General features: G+C 34.4%; 2 protein-coding genes across 3 annotated transcripts; one reads left to right on the top strand and one right to left on the bottom strand.

The window, feature by feature from the left end:
• Positions 1-188: 188 nt before the first annotated feature.
• LOC131106311 (pseudouridylate synthase RPUSD4, mitochondrial-like) lies at positions 189-7,374 on the bottom strand. The gene is made up of 6 exons (XM_058055241.1): positions 6,859-7,374; positions 6,588-6,795; positions 6,406-6,499; positions 2,466-2,616; positions 2,310-2,407; positions 189-2,224 (listed from the first exon to the last, which is right to left on the bottom strand). Exons 1-6 carry the CDS (start codon positions 7,271-7,273, stop codon positions 2,030-2,032), a joined length of 1,161 nt encoding a protein of 386 aa, XP_057911224.1. The 5' UTR covers positions 7,274-7,374; the 3' UTR covers positions 189-2,029.
• Positions 7,375-10,642: 3,268 nt separating this feature from the next.
• LOC131106098 (WD repeat-containing protein 82-like) lies at positions 10,643-20,930 on the top strand. 2 transcript variants are annotated; one of them, XM_058054868.1, is made up of 9 exons: positions 10,643-10,821; positions 12,862-12,962; positions 13,191-13,257; positions 13,371-13,470; positions 15,501-15,617; positions 15,689-15,844; positions 15,917-15,986; positions 16,060-16,202; positions 20,550-20,930. In XM_058054868.1, exons 1-9 carry the CDS (start codon positions 10,796-10,798, stop codon positions 20,580-20,582), a joined length of 813 nt encoding a protein of 270 aa, XP_057910851.1. In that variant the 5' UTR covers positions 10,643-10,795; the 3' UTR covers positions 20,583-20,930. The 2 variants fall into 2 exon arrangements, with proteins under 2 accessions (XP_057910851.1, XP_057910850.1); XM_058054867.1 differs by having other exon boundaries at positions 10,670-11,023; positions 20,550-20,919.
• The last annotated feature ends 1,989 nt before the right edge of the window (positions 20,931-22,919 follow it).

Here is a 22,919-nt window from a genome sequence, read left to right as displayed (position 1 = left end):
CGGTGGTTAATTTGGTCTCCGGAAATGTTGACAATATTCTAGACTAGCGTCAATGTGTGGCACAATAAACCTTTTAAAATGCACCTGCATTGGTTTGTGATGCAGTTAAGTACGTGTGTTTGTTCAGCCATATTTTTATTAGGGCTGTCAAAAATAGTGCTTAAACCGTGAGAACTAATTTATATAATTAGGGTAAAAAAAATGTGCGTAATTAACCCATGTGCAAGTGTCTAGCCACCTCTGTTATGACAGCACACAGATAAATTTATTTTTTATTTACGTTTGCCACAAACGTTTCAGATAAAACAAATTTACATTTTAATGACAACACAAAATGCAGTTTTTAAATTATTTTTTAAATTTTATTAAGAGAGAAAACAAAAAAAAAACCTACTCCCCGTTAAAACTGATGTTATATATCAAGTGTGATAGGGTTACGTAGCCATTTCCAAACTTTTGGGACTCCAACCGACCACAGCGAGAGCCATTATCCACAAATGGCCAAAACATGGAACAGTGGTGAATCTTTCCACAAGTTGCCAGCCAACCAAATGACCCCAAGAGCGCAGCAACGACTCATCGAAGAGGTCGCAAAAGACCCCGCAACAACATCTAAAGAACTGCAGGCCTCACTTGCCTCAGTTAGTCAATGTTGACAAACAAAGAAATCTAGGAACTGGACCTTTAAAAGCAACCATGCATTTATATTCATTTATTTAGGAAAAAAAATGGCAATATAGCATCTACATCCCGTTTAAACCAGGGGTCTCAAACTCAATTTACTTGGGGGCCACTGGAGCTAGGGTCTGGGTGAGACTGGGCCGCATCAGGTTTAAAAAAAAAACAACAAAAAAACGCATTTATTAAAAACAAAAAAAATTTTTAAAACTTCGCTTTGGTTCCGATTTTCTACAAGAAAAGCTCTGATAAAACATTCCACTGTTCTCAAATATTTTAATTTTTATTTTTCTACACAAAATAAGATGAAAAAAACAAATCAAGAATAAAGAAAATTAATCAGTAATAAATATAATAATAATAATAAAACGGCAAATAATAAAAACTTAAGAAAGCACATATAGTTGGTGGGTAGACAAATGATTTTTTTCAGATTAAAATGAACAAAGCATTATTAGAGCCCTGTAGACATGACAAAACACGACTATAGTCACATTTATACTCTTTTTATTTACAACATATTGCGCAACTGCAGGGTCTTGAGACACATGCTAACTCGCAAACTAGAGAGCTAGCGACCTCATCGGTAGCCTTCAAGTTATTTCCTTTCAACTTAAATAGCCAAAAACTTACCACTTCCACACGGATAGGGAGGATAACTATTAACAGTTATTTAACCTTTAACATGAACATGAATCAAACGTAATAATTTTTTCTGGGTACATGATACCATACAGCATCCATATCAAACTTGCGCGGGCCGCACTAACATTAAACTTTCATATCGAGGCGGGGGCCTCAAACTAGTGTCCTGCGGGCCACATTTGGCTCGCGGGCCGCGTGTTTGAGACCTCTGGTCTTGAGACACATGCTAACTCGCAAACTACAGAGCTAGCGACCTAAACGGTAGCCTTCAAGTTATTTCCTTTCAACTTAAATAGCCAAAAACTTACCACTTCCACACGGATAGGGAGGATAACTATTAACAGTTATTTAACCTTTAACATGAACATGAATCAAACGTAATAATTTTTTCTGGGTACATGATACCATACAGCATCCATATCAAACTTGCGCGGGCCGCACTAACATTAAACTTTCATATCAAGGCGGGGGCCTCAAAGTAGTGTCCTGCGGGCCACATTTGGCCCGCCGGCCGCGTGTTTGAGACCCCTGCCATACAGCATCCATATCAAACTTGCGTGGGCCGCACTGACATTAAACTTTCATATGAAGGCGGGGGCCTCAAACTAGTGCCCTGCGGACCACATTTGGTCCGCGGGCCGCGTGTTTGAGACCCCTGATTGAACCAGTCATACATACTCATCTCGTCAAAATATCAAAAAGATGGTTATTTGTCATCTTTGTCATTAGGAAATGTTAAGTTCAGTTGACTGAGTGTTTGTTTGAAAAATTTCGGCAGCGGACATGACACCGTGACATCGGGTCCCGGCACGGTCAGCTGTCGAGCGTGCAAGTGGAGCGGCACGTGGCGGACTTTGCTCTGTTCAAGACCCAGCTTCCCCAGCACACGTTCCGGTAGTTTCTACAGCAGGGATATATATATATATATATATAAGTAGTTAATGTTTATGTATTATTAAGGCTGCGTGGGTGAAATGGTTTCCTACCTGTGGTGCCAGTTTGCTCCAGTGCGAGTACTTGTGGTCACCCAAAATGGGGCATGCCAACGCAAACGCCATATGGACCCTCATCTGGTGCTTCACACCTGTGAGAAGAAGACATGTAGTAACATCTCGGTGCTAGGGTAGTATCGGAGGTCATACCAGTAAGTGCTTGGAGCTCCACGAGGCTGCAGCCACTTCTGCTGTCCAGGACTCGGTACTTTGTGACGGCAGGAAGGGCTTGGCGATGGGCTCGAATTTTCGTGACGCCATTTCCTTCTTCGTTCATTCTGTAGACCGGGCTTAAAGCCATCTGAAACAGAACGGACGACTACTAAAAAAAAATGAAAGGCTGACACTTTAATATTTTGTAAAAAAAAATAAAAATGGACGTCAGCTCAGGAAATTCGGTTTTTGATGCACTTTTCCCCCATTTTTACTGTTTCTATACAAATATTTTTTTTACTTTTTTCGTAAATAATGTTCTTCTCTGAATTATGACTATATCCTTCCATCCATCTTCTATGCTTATTGTGACTTTATTCCCACATTTTAAACTTTATTTTGACTTTATTCCCATAATATAACACCCCCCCAACCTCAATTCTTTTTTAAAATTACCATTTTATTTTGTATTAAGACTTTTTAAAAATAACTTTTCTGTAATATTTAATTCTGTGCAACTAAAATGACATTTTCCTCAATTTTATTAATTTATTCTCGTGAATTTGCTACTTTTTTCCTTCCATCCATCTTCTATGCTTATTGTGACTTTATTCCCACATTTTTAACTTTATTTTGACTTTATTCCCATAATATAACATTTCCCCCCAACATCAATTTTTATAAATTACCATTTTATTTTGTATTATTGACTTTTTTAAAATAATTTTCTGTAATATTTTAACATTTTCCTCATAATTTTATGAATTTATTCTCGTCAAATTGCTACTTTTTCCTCATAAGACTTTATTCGAATGATTTTTTTCAAAATGTGTTGTCGTTTTTTTTGTCATAATATGAATTTAGGGTATTAGCATAAAAATGTGTGTTCATTCCACCATCATTATCGGATGATATCGGTTTTCGGTAAAAAGCCAATATCAGACAAACGTTAAAATACTTTAACGTGTTAAAATACTTAAAAATACTCTCAAAACAACTTTTTCCTCAACAGATGATTATTTATTCTCGTGAAATTGCTACTTTTCTCCTTCCATCCATCTTCTATGCTTATTGTGACTTTATTCCCATATTTTAAACTTTATTTTGACTTTATTCATTTTCCTCATAATTTTATGAATTTATTCTCGTCAAATTGCTACTTTTTCCTCTTAAAACTTTATTCTAATAATTTTTTTTCAAAATGTGTTGTCTTTTTTGTCATAATATGAATTTAGGGTATCAGCATAAAAATGTGTTATTTTAAAAAAAATGCACAACACGTATGTGTTCATTCCGCCATCATTCTCAGATGATATCGGCATATCGGTTTTCGGTAAAAAGCCAATATCAGACATGCGTTAAAATACTTTTCTATATTCTTTTCTCAAAACAACTTTTTCCTCAATAGATGATTATTTTTTCTCGTGAAATTGCTACTTTTTTCCTTCCATCCATCTTCTATGCTTATTGTGACTTTATTCCCACATTTTTAACTTTATTTTGACTTTATTCCCGTAATATAACATTTCCCCCCCAACATCAATTTAAAAAAAAACATTTTATTTTGTATTAACTTTTTAAAAATAATTTTCTGTAATATTTAAACTCTGTGCAACCAAAATGACATTTTCCTCATAATTTTATGAATTTATTCTCGTCAAATTGCTACTTTTTCCTCTTAAAACTTTATTCGAATTATTTTTTTTCAAAATGTGTTGTCTTTTTTTTGTCATAATATGAATTTAGGGTATCAGCATAAAAATGTGTTATTTAAAAAAAAATGCACAACACATATGTGTTCATTCCACCATCATTCTCAGATGATATCGGCATATCAGTTTTCGGTAAAAAGCCAATATCAGACATGCGTTAAAATACTTTTCTATATTCTTTTCTCAAAACAACTTTTTCCTCAACAGATGATTATTTTTTCTCGTGAAATTGCTACTTTTTTCCTTCCATCCATCTTCTATGCTTATTGTGACTTTATTCCCACATTTTTAACTTTATTTTGACTTTATTCCCATAATATAACATTTCCCCCCCAACATCAATTTTAAAAAATTAGCATTTTATTTTGTATTAAGACTTTTTTAAAATAATTTTCTGTAATATTTTAACTCTGTGCAACAAAAATGACATTTTCCTCATAATTTTATGAATTTATTCTCGTCAAATTGCTACTTTTTCCTCATAAGACTTTATTCTAATGATTTTTTTTTCAAAATGTGTTGTCTTTTTTTTGTCATAATATGAATTTAGGGTATTAGCATAAAAATGTGTGTTCATTCCACCATCATTATCGGATGATATCGGTTTTCGGTAAAAAGCCAATATCAGACACGCGTTAAAATACTTAAAAATACTCTCAAAACAACTTTTTCCTCAACAGATGATTATTTTTTCTCGTGAAATTGCTACTTTTTTCCTTCCATCCATCTTCTATGCTTATTGTGACTTTATTCCCACATTTTTAACTTTATTTTGACTTTATTCCCATAATATAACATTTCCCCCAACCTCAATTTAAAAAAAAACAAAACATTTTATTTTGTATTAAGACTTTTTTTTAAATAATTTTTCTGTAATAATTAAACATTTTCCTCATAATTTTATGAATTTATTCTCATCAAATTGCTACTTTTTCCTCTTAAAACTTTATTCTAATGATTTTTTTTCAAAATGTGTTGTCTTTTTTGTCATAATATGAATTTAGGGTATTAGCATAAAAATGTGTGTTCATTCCACCATCATTATCGGATGATATCGGCATATCGGTTTTCGGTAAAAAGCCAATATCAGACATGCGTTAAAATACTTTTCTATATTCTTTTCTCAAAACAACTTTTTCCTCAACAGATGATTATTTTTTTCTCGTGAAATTGCTACTTTTTTCCTTCCATCCATCTTCTATGCTTATTGTGACTTTATTCCCACATTTTTAACTTTATTTTGACTTTATTCATTTTCCTCATAATTTTATGAATTTATTCTCGTCAAATTGCTACTTTTTCCTCTTAAAACTTTATTCGAATTATCTTTTTTCAAAATGTGTTGCCTTTTTTGTCATAATATGAATTTAGGGTATCAGCATAAAAATGTGTTATTTAAAAAAAAAAATGCACAACACATATGTGTTCATTCCACCATCATTCTCAGATGATATCGGCATATCGGTTTTCCGATATGCCGATATATTATTTTCTCAAAACAACTTTTTCCTCAACAGATGATTATTTTTTCTCGTGAAATTGCTACTTTTTCCCTTCCATCCATCTTCTATGCTTATTGTGACTTTATTCCCACATTTTTAACTTTATTTTGACTTTATTCCCATAATATAACATTTCCCCCCAACCTCAATTTTTTTTTAAAAAATACCATTTTATTTTGTATTAAGACTTTTTAAAAATAACTTTTCTGTAATATTTAAACTTCAACCAAAATTACATTTTCCTTAATATATTATGAGTTTATTTTTTCTCTTAAAACTTTATTCTAATGATTTTTTTTCAAATTGTGTTTTGTCTTTTTTTGTCATAATATGAATTTAGGGTATCACCCCCCAAAAAAATCATGACAACTGTTATTTTTTTAAAAAAAATGCACAACACATATGTGTTCATTCCACCATCATTCTCGGATGATATCGGTTTTATCGGTTTTCGGTAAAAAGCCAATATCAGACATGCGTTAAAATACTTTTTCTATATTCTTTTCTCAAAACAACTTTTTCCTCAATAGATTATTATTTTTTCTCGTGAAATTGCTACTTTTTTCCTCTTAATATTTTGATGATAATCTTGTAAAAATGACAGCTGTTTTTTTTTTTCATTTAATTTTTAAAATTTTCCATCTATTTAAATTTTCTTCATGTCATTTATTTCTAGCAATTCTAACTTTATTCCCATTTTTATTATTTCATGCACCATCCTACCTTGAAATGAGGTTGGGAACCAGTGACTTCTCTCTCAATGATGGGAATGTCAATCATTCCCTCAGATGGCACTGGCACCCCCACTGTAACGACCCTGTGGAGAAACGATGGATGTCATGTGTCCGATACGGAGAAATTAATCATTTGAGAATTAACAAATTAGTTCCACGAATGAAACTCACCAATATTTTCTCTGCATTTGATTATTTCTGTGGAGTTCTTGTATGTGCTGAGCTGCTGCTTCACTCCTCGCCAGGAGAAGAACACCGGTCATCTCCTTCTCCAGTCCCAGACATGGAAGCAGCTGAGAGTCAGACTTGACCTTCATCCCGTCCATCATTTTGGACAAAACAGGAAGCACAGAGGAGATAGACGTATCCCTGCCGGAATCTGACAACAGATTAACAGCTTAATGTCACTTTAAAAGCAAAAGTGAAAGTGAAGTTTGGTTACCTCTAACAGGAACATCATAGGGTTTGTTGACAAGAACCAAGTCCTTGTCCTGATACAGTACGCTTCTGCTGAGGTGCTTCGCCAGGACGTTGGGATGAACATTCTGGAGCTGCAGACTGAACCTTTTCAAGTCCAGCACCTTCTTCTGCATGCCGGACACCGGAGCTTCAGCCGCCTGGGAATTGGACTTTTCCTGCTGGAGCTTTCGAGCCAGATCTATAGCTCGAACACCACGCTTCTCCCCTTTATCCGCGGATGAGGCTTGCTTTGCAGCGACAGTAGCCTGACCCCGGCTGAGACGCGGTGCCGCTGCCGAACACCGGCGACAATTTGTCCGTGTTTTTACGAGCGATATGTGGGCGTTCAAACCGGAGCTCCGGTTGACCGCCACTAAAGTTGTTCTCCAGCTGTTCATTGTGTCACTTTAAACTGCGCAGGAAGTAAAGTAAACAATCTTAACATGGCACATGTGCTAGCATGGCATTTAGTTACTTCCGGGTCATTCCTTCCAGAATACATGTTAATTTTGTCGTAAAGTGATTAAAACAGTCGTAACATCGTCTTGTGCGATATTTTACATTTTTTTACTAAAATTACTTGTGCATTAGAAAAGGAAAGACAGAAGCCACAACTGCTCTTTTAATTGAACACTAAAATACGGTATAGGAAATCTATTCAATAATATCCAGACATAGCCTGTCGAACACCGGCGACAATTTGTCCGTGTTTTTACGAGCGATATGTGGGCGTTCAAACCGGAGCTCCGGTTGACCGCCACTAAAGTTGTTCTCCAGCTGTTCATTGTGTCACTTTAAACTGCGCAGGAAGTAAAGTAAACAACCTTAACATGGCACGTGTGCTAGCATGGCATTTAGTTACTTCCGGGTCATTCCTTCCAGAATAAATGTTTATTTTGTCGTAAAGTGATTAAAACAGTCGTAACATAGCCTTGTGTGATGTTTTTCATAACTACTCGTAAATTACTTATGCATTAGAAAAAAGACAAGCCATAACTGCTCTTTTAATTGAACACAAAAATACCGTATAGGAAATCTATCCAATAATATTCAGACATAGCCTGCCGAACACTGGCGACAATTTGTCCGTGTTTTTACGAGCGATATGTGGGCGTTCAAACCGGAGCTCCAGTCGACCGCCACTAAAGTTTTTCTCCAGCTGTTCATTGTGTCACTTTAAACTGCGCAGGAAGTAAAGTAAACAACCTTAACATGGCACGTGTGCTAGCATGGCATTTAGTTACTTCCGGGTCATTCCTTCCAGAATAAATGTTTATTTTGTCGTAAAGTGATTAAAACAGTCGTAACATAGCCTTGTGTGATGTTTTTCATAACTACTCGTAAATTACTTATGCATTAGAAAAAAGACAAGCCATAACTGCTCTTTTAATTGAACACAAAAATACCGTATAGGAAATCTATCCAATAATATTCAGACATAGCCTGCCGAACACTGGCGACAATTTGTCCGTGTTTTTACGAGCGATATGTGGGCGTTCAAACCGGAGCTCCAGTCGACCGCCACTAAAGTTTTTCTCCAGCTGTTCATTGTGTCACTTTAAACCGCACAGGATGGCAAGTAAACAACCTTAACACGGGACACATGCTAGCATGGCATTTAGCTACTTCCGGGTCATTCCTTCCAGAATAAATGTGTATTTTGTCGTAAAGTGATTAAAACAGTCGTAACATCGCCTTGTGCGATATTTTATATTTTTTACTCGGAAATTACTTGTGCATTAGAAAAAGAAAGACAGAAGCCATAACTGCTCTTTTAATTGAACACTAAAATACGGTATAGGAAATATATTCAATAATATCCAGACATAGCCTGTCGAACACCGACGATAATTTGTCCGTGTTTTTACGAGCGATATGTGGACGTTCAAACCGGAGCTCCAGTTAACAGCCACTAAAGTTGTTCTCCAGCTGTTCATTGTGTCACTTTAAACCGCAAAGGAAGTAAAGTAAACAACCTTAACATGGGACACATGCTAGCATGGCATTTAGCTACTTCCGGGTCATCCCTTCCAGAATACATGTTTATTTTGTCGTAAAGTGATTAAAACAGTCGTAACATCGTCTTGTGCGATATTTTACTTTTTTTTTTTTACTAAAAATTACTTGTGCATTAGAAAAAGAAAGACAGAAGCCAGAACTTCTCTTTTAATTGAACACTAAAATACGGTATAAGAAATCTATCCAATAATATCCAGACATAGCCTGCCGAACACCGGCGACAATTTGTCCGTGTTTTTACTTTTTTACGAGCGATATGTGGGCTTTCAAACCGGAGCTCCAATTGACCGCCACTAAAGTTTTTCTCCAGCTGTTCATTGTGTCACTTTAAACCGCACAGGATGGCAAGTAAACAACCTTAACACGGGACACATGCTAGCATGGCATTTAGCTACTTCCGGGTCATTCCTTCCAGAATACATGGTAATTTTGTCGTAAAGTGATTAAAACAGTCGTAACGTCGCCTTGTGCGATATTTTATACTTTTTTACTCTGAAATTACTTGTGCATTAGAAAAAGAAAGACAGAAGCCAGAACTGCTCTTTTAATTGAACACTAAAATACGGTATAAGAAATCTATCCAATAATATCCAGACATAGCCTGCCGAACACCGGCGACAATTTGTCCGTGTTTTTACTTTTTTACGAGCGATATGTGGGCTTTCAAACCGGAGCTCCAGTTGACCGCCACTAAAGTTGTTCTCCGGCTGTTCATTGTGTCACTTTAAACCGCACAGGAAGTAAAGTAAACAACCTTAACATGGGACACATGCTAGCATGGCATTTAGCTACTTCCGGGTCATTCCTTCCAGAATACATGTTAATTTTGTCGTAAAGTGATTAAAACAGTCGTAACGTCGCCTTGTGCGATATTTTATACTTTTTTACTCGGAAATTACTTGTGCATTAGAAAAAGAAAGACAGAAGCCAGAACTGCTCTTTTAATTGAACACTAAAATACGGTATAAGAAATCTATCCAATAATATCCAGACATAGCCTGCCGAACACCGGCGACAATTTGTCCGTGTTTTTACTTTTTTACGAGCGATATGTGGGCTTTCAAACCGGCGCTCCGGTTGACCGCCACTAAAGTTGTTCTCTAGCTGTTCATTGTGTCACTTTAAACCGCACAGGATGGCAAGTAAACAACCTTAACACGGGACACATGCTAGCATGGCATTTAGCTACTTCCGGGTAATTCCTTCCGGAATAAATGTTTATTTTGTCGTAAAGTGATTAAAACAGCCGTAACATCGCCTTGTGCGATATTTTTCGTAACTAATTGTAAATTATTTGTGCATTAGAAAAAAAGACAGAAGCCAGAACTGCTCTTTTAATTGAACACTAAAATACGGTATAGGAAATCTATCCAATAATATCCAGACATAGCCTCCCTTTGTCTTATTTGTATTTTTTAAAGAGAGAGAGAAAAATCACTTTAAATGATGTAGTAAATTGCAGTTTCTCCATCTTGCACAGAGAATTTGACATTTACACAGTAATAAAATATTAACGTCTGAAATACATGACATAGAAAATGTGATATTTTTTTAAATTATATATACAATTCTATTTAATTGATGTTATACAAAGGAGGAAAATCATTTACTTGTACTGATCGAGAGCATTTATGACCTTCAAATTAGTTGAATTCCATTAACTTCCTGTTTTGTGATGTCATTCGCTGGGATTTTTTGGTTGGCTTGTTTTGAAAACACCGAAAGCCCGTTGTGCATATGGTCAACCAAAGCTTCCATTGATCGAAAGGGCCCCGCCTTTTCTCGACATAGCTTTAACCAAATCAAACGTACTATAGCTAAAGCACATTTTTGGAGGGATACATCCTTGACGGATAGATGCATTCCAAAATGAATGTTTTGTTCGACCGTATATCGAAACAATGGACCAAATAAGACAAAGAAGCATGTAAATATATTTTAATTGTATATACACTGACATTGTCAAACATGAAGCTCACGGACAGCGCGTTAAGGAGCTTCAGGGTGGCGAGGACTTATCGAGAAAACTCGGATAGAGTCAATTGTTTAGACTACAGTCCTAATGGCGAAAATGCTATCTCAAGCAGCGACGACGACCGTATTGTGTTGTATGACATCGTCCGAGGAAAGTAAGTAAGCACTGGTAATGTCTACTTCTTAGATATGAATCAAAAAAACTACACAGAGTGTGACTGAGCCATTGAATAATGTATTTATTATGGTGCTTAGTTCATTTGTCGGGGTGGGGCGATACTGCAAATTTTACCATCGATCCGATACCATGTAAATCAGGGACAGCGTTGCCAATAGTGATACTGATATCAATGCTGTTTATGTTAGAATATTCAGTACTTTTAATGATTTTGCCTTTAATTTGTTGCTCATGAGTATCAACGGTATTTTCTGTAACCATATTTTGATCATATAATCTGTCAGATTTCATTTTATTTATACTATAATGTCAGGTTTATTCAAACGCTACGTAACGTTATGACAGTTTTATTCTCATTGACTCACTATTAACCAAGGCGTTATTGTACAATTTTTCCTCAATAATGGTACCATTTAATTCTTTTTTTTCTGGAAAAATTTGAATCAGAATTGAATTTTTGTAATATTAAAATTGTCCTTAAAAATACAATTTAATTCTTATTGTATTACAGAATTTTTTTATTTTAATGAAACACTTTTTAAATTCATCTTCTGTTACATATTTTCTTTTTTAGAAAAATATGACATTGTCATTGCACAATAACACAGCAGTGAAATTGCCAACGAAATGTTGTTGCCTGGCTCCCATGTAATAATAAATAATAATGTGGAGAATAAATATATTACATCAAATATGAACAACAATGTACAGCGTAAACAGTAATTCGTACAAATAATTTAATATGATTTAATTCTTATTTTAATGAAACACTTTTTAATTAATCTTCTGTTACATATTTTCTTTTAAAAAATATGACATAGACATAGACTTTCTTTATTGTCATTGCACAATAACACAGCAGTGAAATTGCCAACGAAATGTCGTTGCCTGGCTCCCATGTAATAATAAATAATAATGTGGAGAATAAATATATTACATCAAATATGAAAAACAATGTACAGCGTAAACAGTAATTTGTACAAATAATTTAAATAATGTAATATGATTTAATTCTTATAATATTACTACTTTTTTCTTTAAAAAAAAGCACAATTAAATTCTTGTAAAATTGTTTTTTTTTATTTAAAAACAATTACATTAAAAACCAGCATATTTTAATTATGTTGCATTTTTTTCTTTAAAAAAAATTACAATTAAATTTTTTTGAGCCATTGAATAATGTATTTATTATGGTGTTTAGTTAATTTTTCAGGGTGGGGCGATACTGCAAATTTTACCATCGATCTGATACCATGTATCTGGAAAAAATTGGATCCGAATTGAATTTTTGTAATATTAAAATTGTCCTTAAAAATACAATTTAATTCTTATTGTATTACAGATTTTTTTTATTTTAATGAAACACTTCAAATTCATTTTCTGTTACATATTTTCTTTAAAAAAAATATGACATAGACTTTCTTTATTGTCATTGCACAATAACACAGCAGTGAAATTGCCAACGAAATGTTGTTGCCTGGCTCCCGTGTAATAATAAATAATAATGTGGAGAATAAATATATTACATCAAATATGAACAACAATGTACAGCGTAAACAGTAATTTGTACAAATAATTTAAATAATTTAATATGATTTAATTCTTATAATATTACTACTTTTTTCTTTAAAAAAAGCACAATTAAATTCTTGTAAAATAGTTTTTTTCTTTAAAAACAATTACATTAAAAAAACAGCATATATTAATTATGTTGCATTTTTTTCTTTAAAAAAAATGACAATTTAATTTATTTTTTAAAATTGTTTGATTGTAGTATTGACATCAGATTGTGTTGAATGTGGTTTTGAATACCAGGCCCGTTCAGACCCTGTACAGCAAGAAGTACGGTGCAGACCTGATCCGATACACACATGGAGATTCTCAGAACGTCATCTACACTTCCAATAAACTGGATGGTAACGTATCACAATAATTATACAAGAAATAATACATTATTTAATGTATTATTATTATTATAGTATTATAGTATTATTAATTATTTAAAATTATACAATAAATACTAAATACTTATCCATATTTCATTCACTCCTGCCATTCTGTAAATTTCTTTGATGTATTTGATTTATTTTTACTTCTTTTCTTTGTTTAACTCATCCATTAACTCGTTATTAATAAACCTCCAGATACGATCCGCTATCTGTCGCTGACTGACAACAAGTACATCAGATATTTCCGAGGTCACACAGCAAGGTGAGCCATGTTTGATGTAATATTAATCACATTTTTCATCATTTTGGTCAAAACGAACAGAACGTTTTGCTACTTAAAATGTCCTCATTTTAAAAATGGATGATGCTTTCCAGAGTTATTGCTCTGTCCATGTCACCAGTGGAAGACATGTTCATATCAGGATCCCTGGATGAGACCATACGCATCTGGGATCTGCGCTCTGAAAACTCTCAGGTGAGTGATACGGTGTGAAAACACAAAAGCAAACCCATCCTGATTCCTGATTTTAATGATTTAATACCTTTAACGCTAATTATTGGAACACAAAATGTGTTGTTTTTTTTTTTTGTTTTTTTTCAAAATGCACATATGAGAAAGGGTATTTAAGGTGGCCATTTGCGAGTTGCATCTTCTCTGAAGAGTAGCACCGTGATAAAATTAAGGTAAAAAAAAAAAACTGTCTTCAATGCTTTTGCGTCTGCTATACACTACACTTTTTGTTTTGTTTTGGTTAAAATTACAATTTAAAAAATGGTGAAATACAATTTATTTGTAATTAATTTTAGCATTGTAAAATTTAGATTTCGTCGAGTTTAAAAACATATTTGTAAAATACAAATTATATATATATATATATATATATATATATATATATATATATATTCAACAATATATATTGTATTTCTTTGTTAATACATTTAGACAACAAATGTTGTTTTACAACAAACATTTGTAAAATTATACCATTTATAAAAACTAAATTCATTCATTCATTTTCTACCACTTTTTCCTCACGAGGGTCGCAGGGGTGCTGGAGCCTATCCCAGCTGTCTGTAAATAAAAAAAATTGCAATTATTTAAAAAATGGTGAAATACAATTTATTTGTAATTAATTTTAGCATTGTAAAATTTATATTACATTTACTTTAAAAACATATTTGTAAAATACTATATATATATATATTCAACAATATATATTGTATTTCTTTGTTAATACATTTATAAGCAAACATTTAAAATAAAATTAAAGTAAAAGTAAAATTATACCATTTATAAAAAACTAGTTCATTCATTCATTTTCTACCGCTTTTTCTCACGAGAGTCACAGGGGTGCTGGAGCCTATCCCAGCTGTCTTTTGGGGGCGACTCCAATTAGCGACTCCAAATTGTCCATAGGTATGAATGTGAGTGTGAATGGTTGTTTGTATATATGTGCCCTGTGATTGGCTGGCCACCAGGCCAGGGTGTACCCCGCCTCTCGCCCAAAGACAGCTGGGATAGGCTCCAGCACCCCCCGCGACCCTCGTGAGGAAAAATGTATACAATATTTTACATTATTTTAACATAATAAAATTAATGGATTAATGTACCAGTGTTATTTGTCGAGTTATAAAAAAGTTAATAAAAATATGTATTGTATTCCACAATTTAGTCCAGTTTTTTATAATCATTTGTATAATTTTACAAATGTATAAATTGTATTTCACGATTTGTTTTAATAATTTTTCAATTAAAAAGAATAAAATATCTAACTTTATAATCAAATGAATGAAAAATATTTTAATTTTAACGTTATTTGTAGAATTTGTATTTTTTTGATTAAATTATATGATCAATTATAACAAATAAATGATAAAATCATGTATATAAATAAAAATACAAACACCTGGACTGGTGGCCAGCCAATCACAGGGCACATATAGACAAACAACCATTCACACTCACATTCATACCTATGGACAATTTGGAGTCGCTAATTAACCTAGCATGTTTTTTTTTTTGAATGTGGGAGGAAACCGGAGTACCCGGAGAAAACCCACGCATGCAAACTCCACACAGAGATGGTCGAGGGTGGAATTGAACCCTGGTCTCTTAGCTGTGAGGTCTGCGCGCTAACCACATTTTAATTTTTCTACACAAAAAAAGATGAAAAAATAAACAAACAAATCAAGAATAAAGAAAATAATTCAGTAATTAATAAATAAATATAATAATAAAACAGCAAATAAGAAGAAACCACATATAGTTGGTGGGTAGAGAAATTATAACCCTTTATTAACAGTTATTTAACATTTAATGGAACTTAATAATTTTACCCAATTAGCAAGTTAGCATCTGGAAGCAGCATAACTTTAACCACATGTTTGATGAGCTGCTTGTATTTACACTTTTATACCACTATAAATACTTGAAACCGACATCAGATACCATTTGAAGTATATATATGTATATATGTATATATACATGAAGTATTTGTGTTCCAGGGTCTAACAACCCCCATGGGCCGACCCATTTGTTCCTTCGATCCAGACGGGCTCATTTTCGCCGTGGGGGTGGAGTCACAGACCATCAAGCTGTATGACGTCCGCGCCTTCGACAAGGTAAAGCGTCCACGGAAAACGGCTTCGGTCGGATGTCATGTTGAAGTGTGATCTCGGTTTTTGGCCCAAAGGGTCCGTTTAAGTCCTTCGAGATGAGGCTGCATCGGAGCTGCGTGTGGAGCGGACTCAAGTTCAGCAACGACGGCAAGCAGATTCTCATCTCCACCAACGGGGGGGTGATTTGCATCCTCAATGCTTTCAGTGGAGATGTGATGCACACGTTCTCCGTAAGGCCGCCGCCCCCGCACGCCATGCTTGTACTGGTATGTTTTGAAGTATGTTTTTTTGTGCACGTGAAGGGCTACAACAACAGCAGAGGCTTAACCCTGGAGGCGTGCTTCACCCCGGACTCCCAGTTTGTCATGATAGGTCAGACCTTCTACTTCATGCGTTCTTCTACCTCTACCACAACCTCTCTTTCTCTTTCTCCTCGTGCTTTCAGGCTCGGAGGATGGGAGAGTCCATGTTTGGAACACTGACAGCGGGATGAAGGTGGCTGTGCTGGACGGGAAACATCCAGGGCCCATTAGCACCATCCAGTTTAACCCCAGATATATGACCTTTGCCACCGCCTGCACCAACATGGTGAGAGGAAGCAAACAAATTATATTTCACATTTAGTTTTTAGGGCGGCACGGCGGACGAGTGGTTAGCGCGCAGACCTCACAGCTAGGAGGACCAGGGTTCGATTCCACCCTCGGCTATCTCTGTGTGGAGTTTGCATGTTCTCCCCGTGCATGCGTGGGTTTTCTCCGGGTACTCCGGTTTCCTCCCACATTCCAAAAACATGCTAGGTTAATTAGCGACTCCAAATTGTCCATAGGTATGAATGTGAGTGTGAATGGTTGTTTGTCTATATGTGCCCTGTGATTGGCTGGCCACCAGTCCAGGGTGTACCCCGCCTCTCACCCAAAGACAGCTGGGATAGGCTCCAGCACCCCCCCCCCCCCCCCACACGACCCTCGTGAGGAAAAAGCGGTAGAAAATTAATGAATGAATTAATGGATTTAGTTTTTAGGGCTGCACGGTGGTCGAGTGGTTAGCGTGCAGACCTCACAGCTAGGAGACCAGGGTTCAATTCCACCCTCGGCCATCTCTGTGTGGAGTTTGCATGTTCTCCCCGTGCATGCGTGGGTTTTCTCCGGGTACTCCGGTTTTCCTCCCACATTCCAAAAACATGCTAGGTTAATTAGCGACTCCAAATTGTCCATAGGTATGAATGTGAGTGTGAATGGTTGTTTGTCTATATGTGCCCTGTGATTGGCTGGCCACCAGTCCAGGGTGTACCCCGCCTCTCGCCCAAAAGACAGCTGGGATAGGCTCCAGCACCCCCGCGACCCTCGTGAGGAAAAATGAATGAATGATATTTGCCTTGAGCTGGTTTCATAATTATACCTTTTGAGTGTTAAGTTGGTGTGTGATGAGTTTAGTGTTCTTTGTAAGAACACTAACACATTCCAAAAATATGCTAGGTTAATTAGCAACTCCAAATTGTCCATAGGTATGAATGTGAGTGTGAATGGTTGTTTGTCTATATGTGCCCTGTGATTGGCTGGCCACCAGTCCAGGGTGTACCCCGCCTCACACCCAAAGACAGCTGGGATAGGCTCCAGCACCCCCGCGACCCTCGTGAGGAAAAAGCGGTAGAAAATGAATGAATTAATTAATTTTTTATAAATGGTGTAATTTTACAAATGTTTGTTTATAAATGTATTAACAAAGAAATGCAATATATATTGTTGAATATATATATATAGTATTTTTACAAATATGTTTTAAAACTAGACGTAATATAAATTTTACAATGCTAAAATTAATTACAAATAACTTGTATTTCACCATTTTTTAAATAATTGTAATTTCTTTTTGAATTGATTTTAAATTATGAATATACAGTGAAGAAAATAAGTATTTGAACACCCTGCTATTTTGCTATTTCTCCCACTTAGAAATCATGGAGGGGTCTGAAATTTTCATCGTAGGTGCATGTCCACTGTGAGAGAGATAAACTAAAAAGAAAAATCCAGAAATCACAATGCATGATTTTTTAACAATTTATTTGTGTGATACAGCTGCAAATAAGTATTTGAACACCTGTGTATCATCTAGAATTCTGACCCTGAAAGACCTGTTAGTCTGCCCATTAGAAGTCCACCTGCACTCCATGTATCATCCTGAATCAGATGCACCTGTTTGAGGTCGTTAGCTGCATAAAGACACCTGTCCACCCCATACAATCAGTAAGACTTTAACTTGTAACATGGCGAAGACCAAAGAGCTGTCCAAAGACACCAGAGACAAAATTGTACACCTCCACAAGGCTGGAAAGGGCTACGGAGCAATTACCAAGCAGCTTGGTGAAAAAAGGTCCACTGTTGGAGCTATCATTAGAAAATGGAAGAAGCTAAACATGACGGTCAATCTCAATCGGAGTGGAGCCCCATGCAAGATATCACCTCGTGGGGTCTCAATGATTCTAAGAAAGGTGAGGAATCAGCCCAGAACTACACGACAGGACTTGGTCAATGACCTGAAAAGAGCTGGGACCACCGTTTCCAAGGTTACTGTAGGTAATACACTAAGACGTCATGATGTGAAATCATGCATGGCACGAAAGGTTCCCCTGCTTAAACCAGCACATGTCAAGGCCCGTCTTAAGTTTGCATATGACCATTTGGATGATACAGAGGAGTCATGGGAGAAAGTTTTATGGTCAGATGAGACCAAAATAGAACTTTTTGGTCATAATTCCAATAAGCGTGTTTGGAGGAAGAAGAATGAAGAGTACAATCCGAAGAACACCATCCCTACTGTGAAGCATGGGGGTGGTAGCATCATGCTTTGGGGGTGTTTTTCTGCACATGGGACAGGACGAGTGCACTGCATTAAAGAGAGGATGACTGGGGCCGTGTATTGTGAGATTTTGGGGAACAACCTCCTTCCCTCTGTCAGAGCATTGAAGATGGGTCGTGGCTGGGTCTTCCAACACGACAACGACCCGAAGCACACAGCCAGGAAAACCAAGGAGTGGCTCCGTAAGAAGCATATCAAGGTTCTAGCATGGCCCAGCCAGTCTCCAGACCTGAACCCAATCGAAAATCTTTGGAGGGAGCTCAAACTCCGTGTTTCTCAGCGACAGCCCAGAAACCTGACTGATCTAGAGAAGATCTGTGTGGAGGAGTGGGCCAAGATCCCTCCTGCAGTGTGTGCAAACCTGGTGAAAAACTACAGGAAACGTTTGACCTCTGTAATAGCAAACAAAGGCTACTGTACCAAATATTAACATTCATTTTCTCAGGTGTTCAAATACTTATTAGCAGCTGTATCACACAAATAAATTGTTAAAAAAATCATGCATTGTGATTTCTGGATTTTTCTTTTTAGTTTATCTCTCTCACAGTGGACATGCACCTACGATGAAAATTTCAGACCCCTCCATGATTTCTAAGTGGGAGAAATAGCAAAATAGCAGGGTGTTCAAATACTTATTTTCTTCACTGTATGTAGATTGATTAATGATAAATAAAAATACTAAAATTAAACCATTAAAAAGAAAATATATGCCCATATTATATATAATATTACATTGTATAATATTTATTAATATATATATATATACATTTTTAAATCTAATTGTAATTTTTTATTTAAATGTAATAATAAATAATAATCACATAATAATGACAAACATTTTATCCCACAATATTATTTGTAGAGTTTTACCATTTTAAAAATCTAAATATGTATATTCAATTGTGAAATTATTTTTCCCCCAAATAATTATTTGTAATGGACAGTAAACCTCGGATATATCGGACTCGGATATATCGAAAATTCGCTCACAACGGACAGATAAAAAAGAACCGATTTTTCTGTAATGCATTTCCAATAAAAATTCATTGCATATATCGGATTTTTTATAACGGATTTCGCCTATTTCGGACAAAATCTCCAGTCCCGTTCCAATGCATTTCCATGAAATTTCCCTCGCATATATCGGATGGCCGCATCGTTATGCTAATCTTGTTGATGTCACTGGCTATTGTCTTTCTCCTGGCTCCAGATTTAGGACAAATATAAAAGTGAGTGACGTCAATAATACTAGCACAGCAGTGAATGAGATCTTAACCTCACTATTGGAAATAACGTAGGCCTGACGGGCGTAACAGGGCCTAGCTTAATTAACAATTTGTTATGCTCAGAGTCCAATAAAGTTAAATTCTCATTACCTTACGTCTCTTTTCATTGCCCAGTCCAGGTACATTGGAAACATAGTCAAGGAAGTGCCTTTTTATAATGGATAAAATCCCATTTACGCATATACCGGATATAAATCCCATATATGCGTAAAACGGACATTTTCCGGTATACGCATATAACGGATTTCGCTTATATCGGACAAAACCAGTGGGAACAATTGAATCCGATATATCCGAGGTTTACTGTATTTTACAAATACATATTTTTAAAATAGAATCTTTATTTAAAAATGCTAAAAAAATTGATTACCAATGAATTATACTCCACAATTTCTTTATCATTTGTATAATCCTGAAATGAATCCATTCAAAGGGAAATATTTCTTTATTTGTATTATTCACATGATACATGAATACATATTTTTTTGAATTGATTTTGAATTATGAATATATGTAGATTGATTAATGATAAATAAAAATACTAAAATGAAACCATTAAAAAGAAAACATGTGTCCATATTAAATATAATATTACATTGTATAATATTTATGAATATAAACAGAGCCAGATAAAGTGGTTGGATTTTCTACCTGGCGCTAATACAGCTGCGGTTGTCGACCACATAGGAGGTGGTTCATTGAATAGAGCTGTCAATCATTGATGGGAGGTGTATAGCTATTCTTCCTCCTTGTGTTAGCTTATACTAACACCCTCTTGTTGATCTCTCCACAGACATTTTGGCTCCCAATCCTGGACGACACGTAAAAGACACGACGATGTAACTACAGTATGTACACTGACTTTTTACAGTTTTACAGTACTCTCATGTAAGTCTTACATTTTTATGGTTTCTGCCCTTTTACCCAAAAGTCATTTTTAAAACGCAATTTTTAAAATATTTTAACATCAGCGTTTTATTATATTGTCACCTACCTTTGATGAAAAATAAAGGTTTTGTTGTTTGTTTTTTTACTTTGGAATATTCCCGCACCATTCTACCTCGTCTTCCTCGTCTCGAGTTTGTTATCAAATATTCTAATCAATTCTAATTAATTATTCAAATATTATGTTATTCAAATACTGTACAACATACGATCAAATATTCTGTCACAAAATATGACTAAATAAAATCGCACAATAAATTACAGAATCACAGAAAGCAATACATTTCACATACTATACATCATTTTGTAATATTTAAAAAATGTGTATTTTATTCCTAAAATAAAAAAATAGCAATAAACTACACATACTATATAGTGTACATATCATTTATTGCTCTTAATTTTTTTAGATATTATAATTTAGTATTAAATTTCCTGGTTAAATGAAACTACAATTTAAAAAGAAGTTATTCCATTACATCAGCACATTCTAAAAAAACACTTGAGTTTTTTTTTTCATGAAAACCCAACAAAAATGAAAACATCGATCATTAATTTACAAGAATAAAGCGAAAATATGAAGAGAAAAAAGCTGTAATATTATAGCTATATAATCCTATGAGGGAATTTTTTTAGTTTTTAGGCATAAATAATATGAGAAACCAAGTTTTTTTGAAAAAAAAATTGCGGGTAAAGTTATTTGCGAAAATAAAGTCCAAATATGATGGTAAGGAAGTCATAATTGAAATAGAGATTTATTTATTTATTTATTTTAAACAGCTGTCATGAGAAAAAGTTGCGATTTGACGAGAATAAACTTTGAATGTTATAAGAAAAATTGTCACTTAGGTGGTATATATGTATACATACATACATACATACATTTTTTTTACATAAATACTTTTTTAATGCTAAAATTAATTAGTTACAAATAAATTATATAAATAATGTATAAGTTTTCAAATATTTTACAATAAATAAAATTAATGGATTAATGTACCAGTGTTATTTGTCGAGTTAATAGAAAATTTACTAGAAATATGTAATATATTCCACAATTAATTCCACACTTTTTTATAATCATTTGTATAATTTTACAAATTTATAAATTGTATTTCACGATTTGTTTTAATAATTTTACAATGAAAAAGAATAAAATATCTAACTTTATAATAAAATTAATAAAAAATATTTTTATTTTAACATTATTTGTAGAATTTTTATTTTTTTGATTAAATAATATGATCAATTATAACAAATAAATGATAAAATCATGTCTATAAATAAAAATACAAACATTTATTTTACAAATAATGTGTGTTTTACAAATAGGTTTTTAAAATAGAATCTAAATTTAAAAATACTAAAAGTTGTTTACAAATAAATTATATTGCAATTACGAATATTTTAAATTGATAATATGAAAAAGAAAATACTAAAATAAATAAATTTTAAAACGAATAAATATTGTATCATTTGGATAATGTCACAAATATTTCTATATAGGGTAAAATAAAAAATACCAAAATGAATCCATTCAAAAGGAAATATTTCTTTATCTTTATATATTGTATTCACATTATAGTACATGAATGTAGAACAGTCATAACATGAGAAACATGTATGGATAAAGTCAGAATATTATGGAAATTTTATGACAATTATTTCAGAAGAAAGTTCAAGTATTTGGACATAAAAACAACAGCAAAAATGGTGAAAAAAATGCAAAATACCAAAGTGGCAAAGTTTGCATCCTTTCATTTTTCACAAACAACTTCTCCATTTCATATAAGTAATCATACAATTGTCAGCAATGTTTTCTAAAACCTTCATCTTTTTCCACGCCTTGATATATTTGATAGAAATGTTGAATAAATAATACAATGGCTGAGTTAAATTGAATGAAAATATGTATATGAGCGGGGTTGGTGGGAGTCTGTTCATATAAATAATGAATGGATGCTTGGGTTATGTACTCGCCGCTAAATGAATAATGCACCGCGCCGTCACAGCTAACCTCACTGCTACACACTTTATCTTTCCCGCAAGCACCTGTGTGTGTGTGTGTGTGTGTGTGTGTGTGTGTGGCGAGCCAAAACATTGCGTTAATTCACGGTTTCCTTGTTGGAGACATGGTACGCTAGTTTGCCCTTGAGCAACGCCCAGACCTCTGTCTCAAAGTGAAACTTTAGAGTAGTCTGTGTGCAGCTTGTATAGC

The sequence above is a fragment of the Doryrhamphus excisus genome, chromosome 18 (genome assembly GCF_030265055.1).
Source record: "Doryrhamphus excisus isolate RoL2022-K1 chromosome 18, RoL_Dexc_1.0, whole genome shotgun sequence".
In the NCBI taxonomy this organism is placed as follows: domain Eukaryota; kingdom Metazoa; phylum Chordata; class Actinopteri; order Syngnathiformes; family Syngnathidae; genus Doryrhamphus; species Doryrhamphus excisus.
The sequence above is the reverse complement of the archived record's forward strand: the minus strand, read 5'-3'. Positions and strand labels throughout refer to the sequence as shown.

What these genes read in the sequence shown, in the direction of transcription:
- LOC131106311 (XM_058055241.1), bottom strand. Translation starts at nt 7,273, where the DNA reads ATGAACAGCTGGAGAACAACTTTAGTGGCGGTCAACCGGAGCTCCGGT. An exon ending in CTATGATGTTCCTGTTAGAG is followed by an intron (nt 6,796 to 6,858) that starts GTAACCAAACTT and finishes ATCTGTTGTCAG; the next exon opens with ATTCCGGCAGGGATACGTCT. An exon ending in CAAATGCAGAGAAAATATTG is followed by an intron (nt 6,500 to 6,587) that starts GTGAGTTTCATT and finishes GTTTCTCCACAG; the next exon opens with GGTCGTTACAGTGGGGGTGC.
- LOC131106098 (XM_058054867.1), top strand. Translation starts at nt 10,863, where the DNA reads ATGAAGCTCACGGACAGCGCGTTAAGGAGCTTCAGGGTGGCGAGGACT. An exon ending in TTCCGAGGTCACACAGCAAG is followed by an intron (nt 13,258 to 13,370) that starts GTGAGCCATGTT and finishes GATGCTTTCCAG; the next exon opens with AGTTATTGCTCTGTCCATGT. An exon ending in ACGTCCGCGCCTTCGACAAG is followed by an intron (nt 15,618 to 15,688) that starts GTAAAGCGTCCA and finishes TTTGGCCCAAAG; the next exon opens with GGTCCGTTTAAGTCCTTCGA.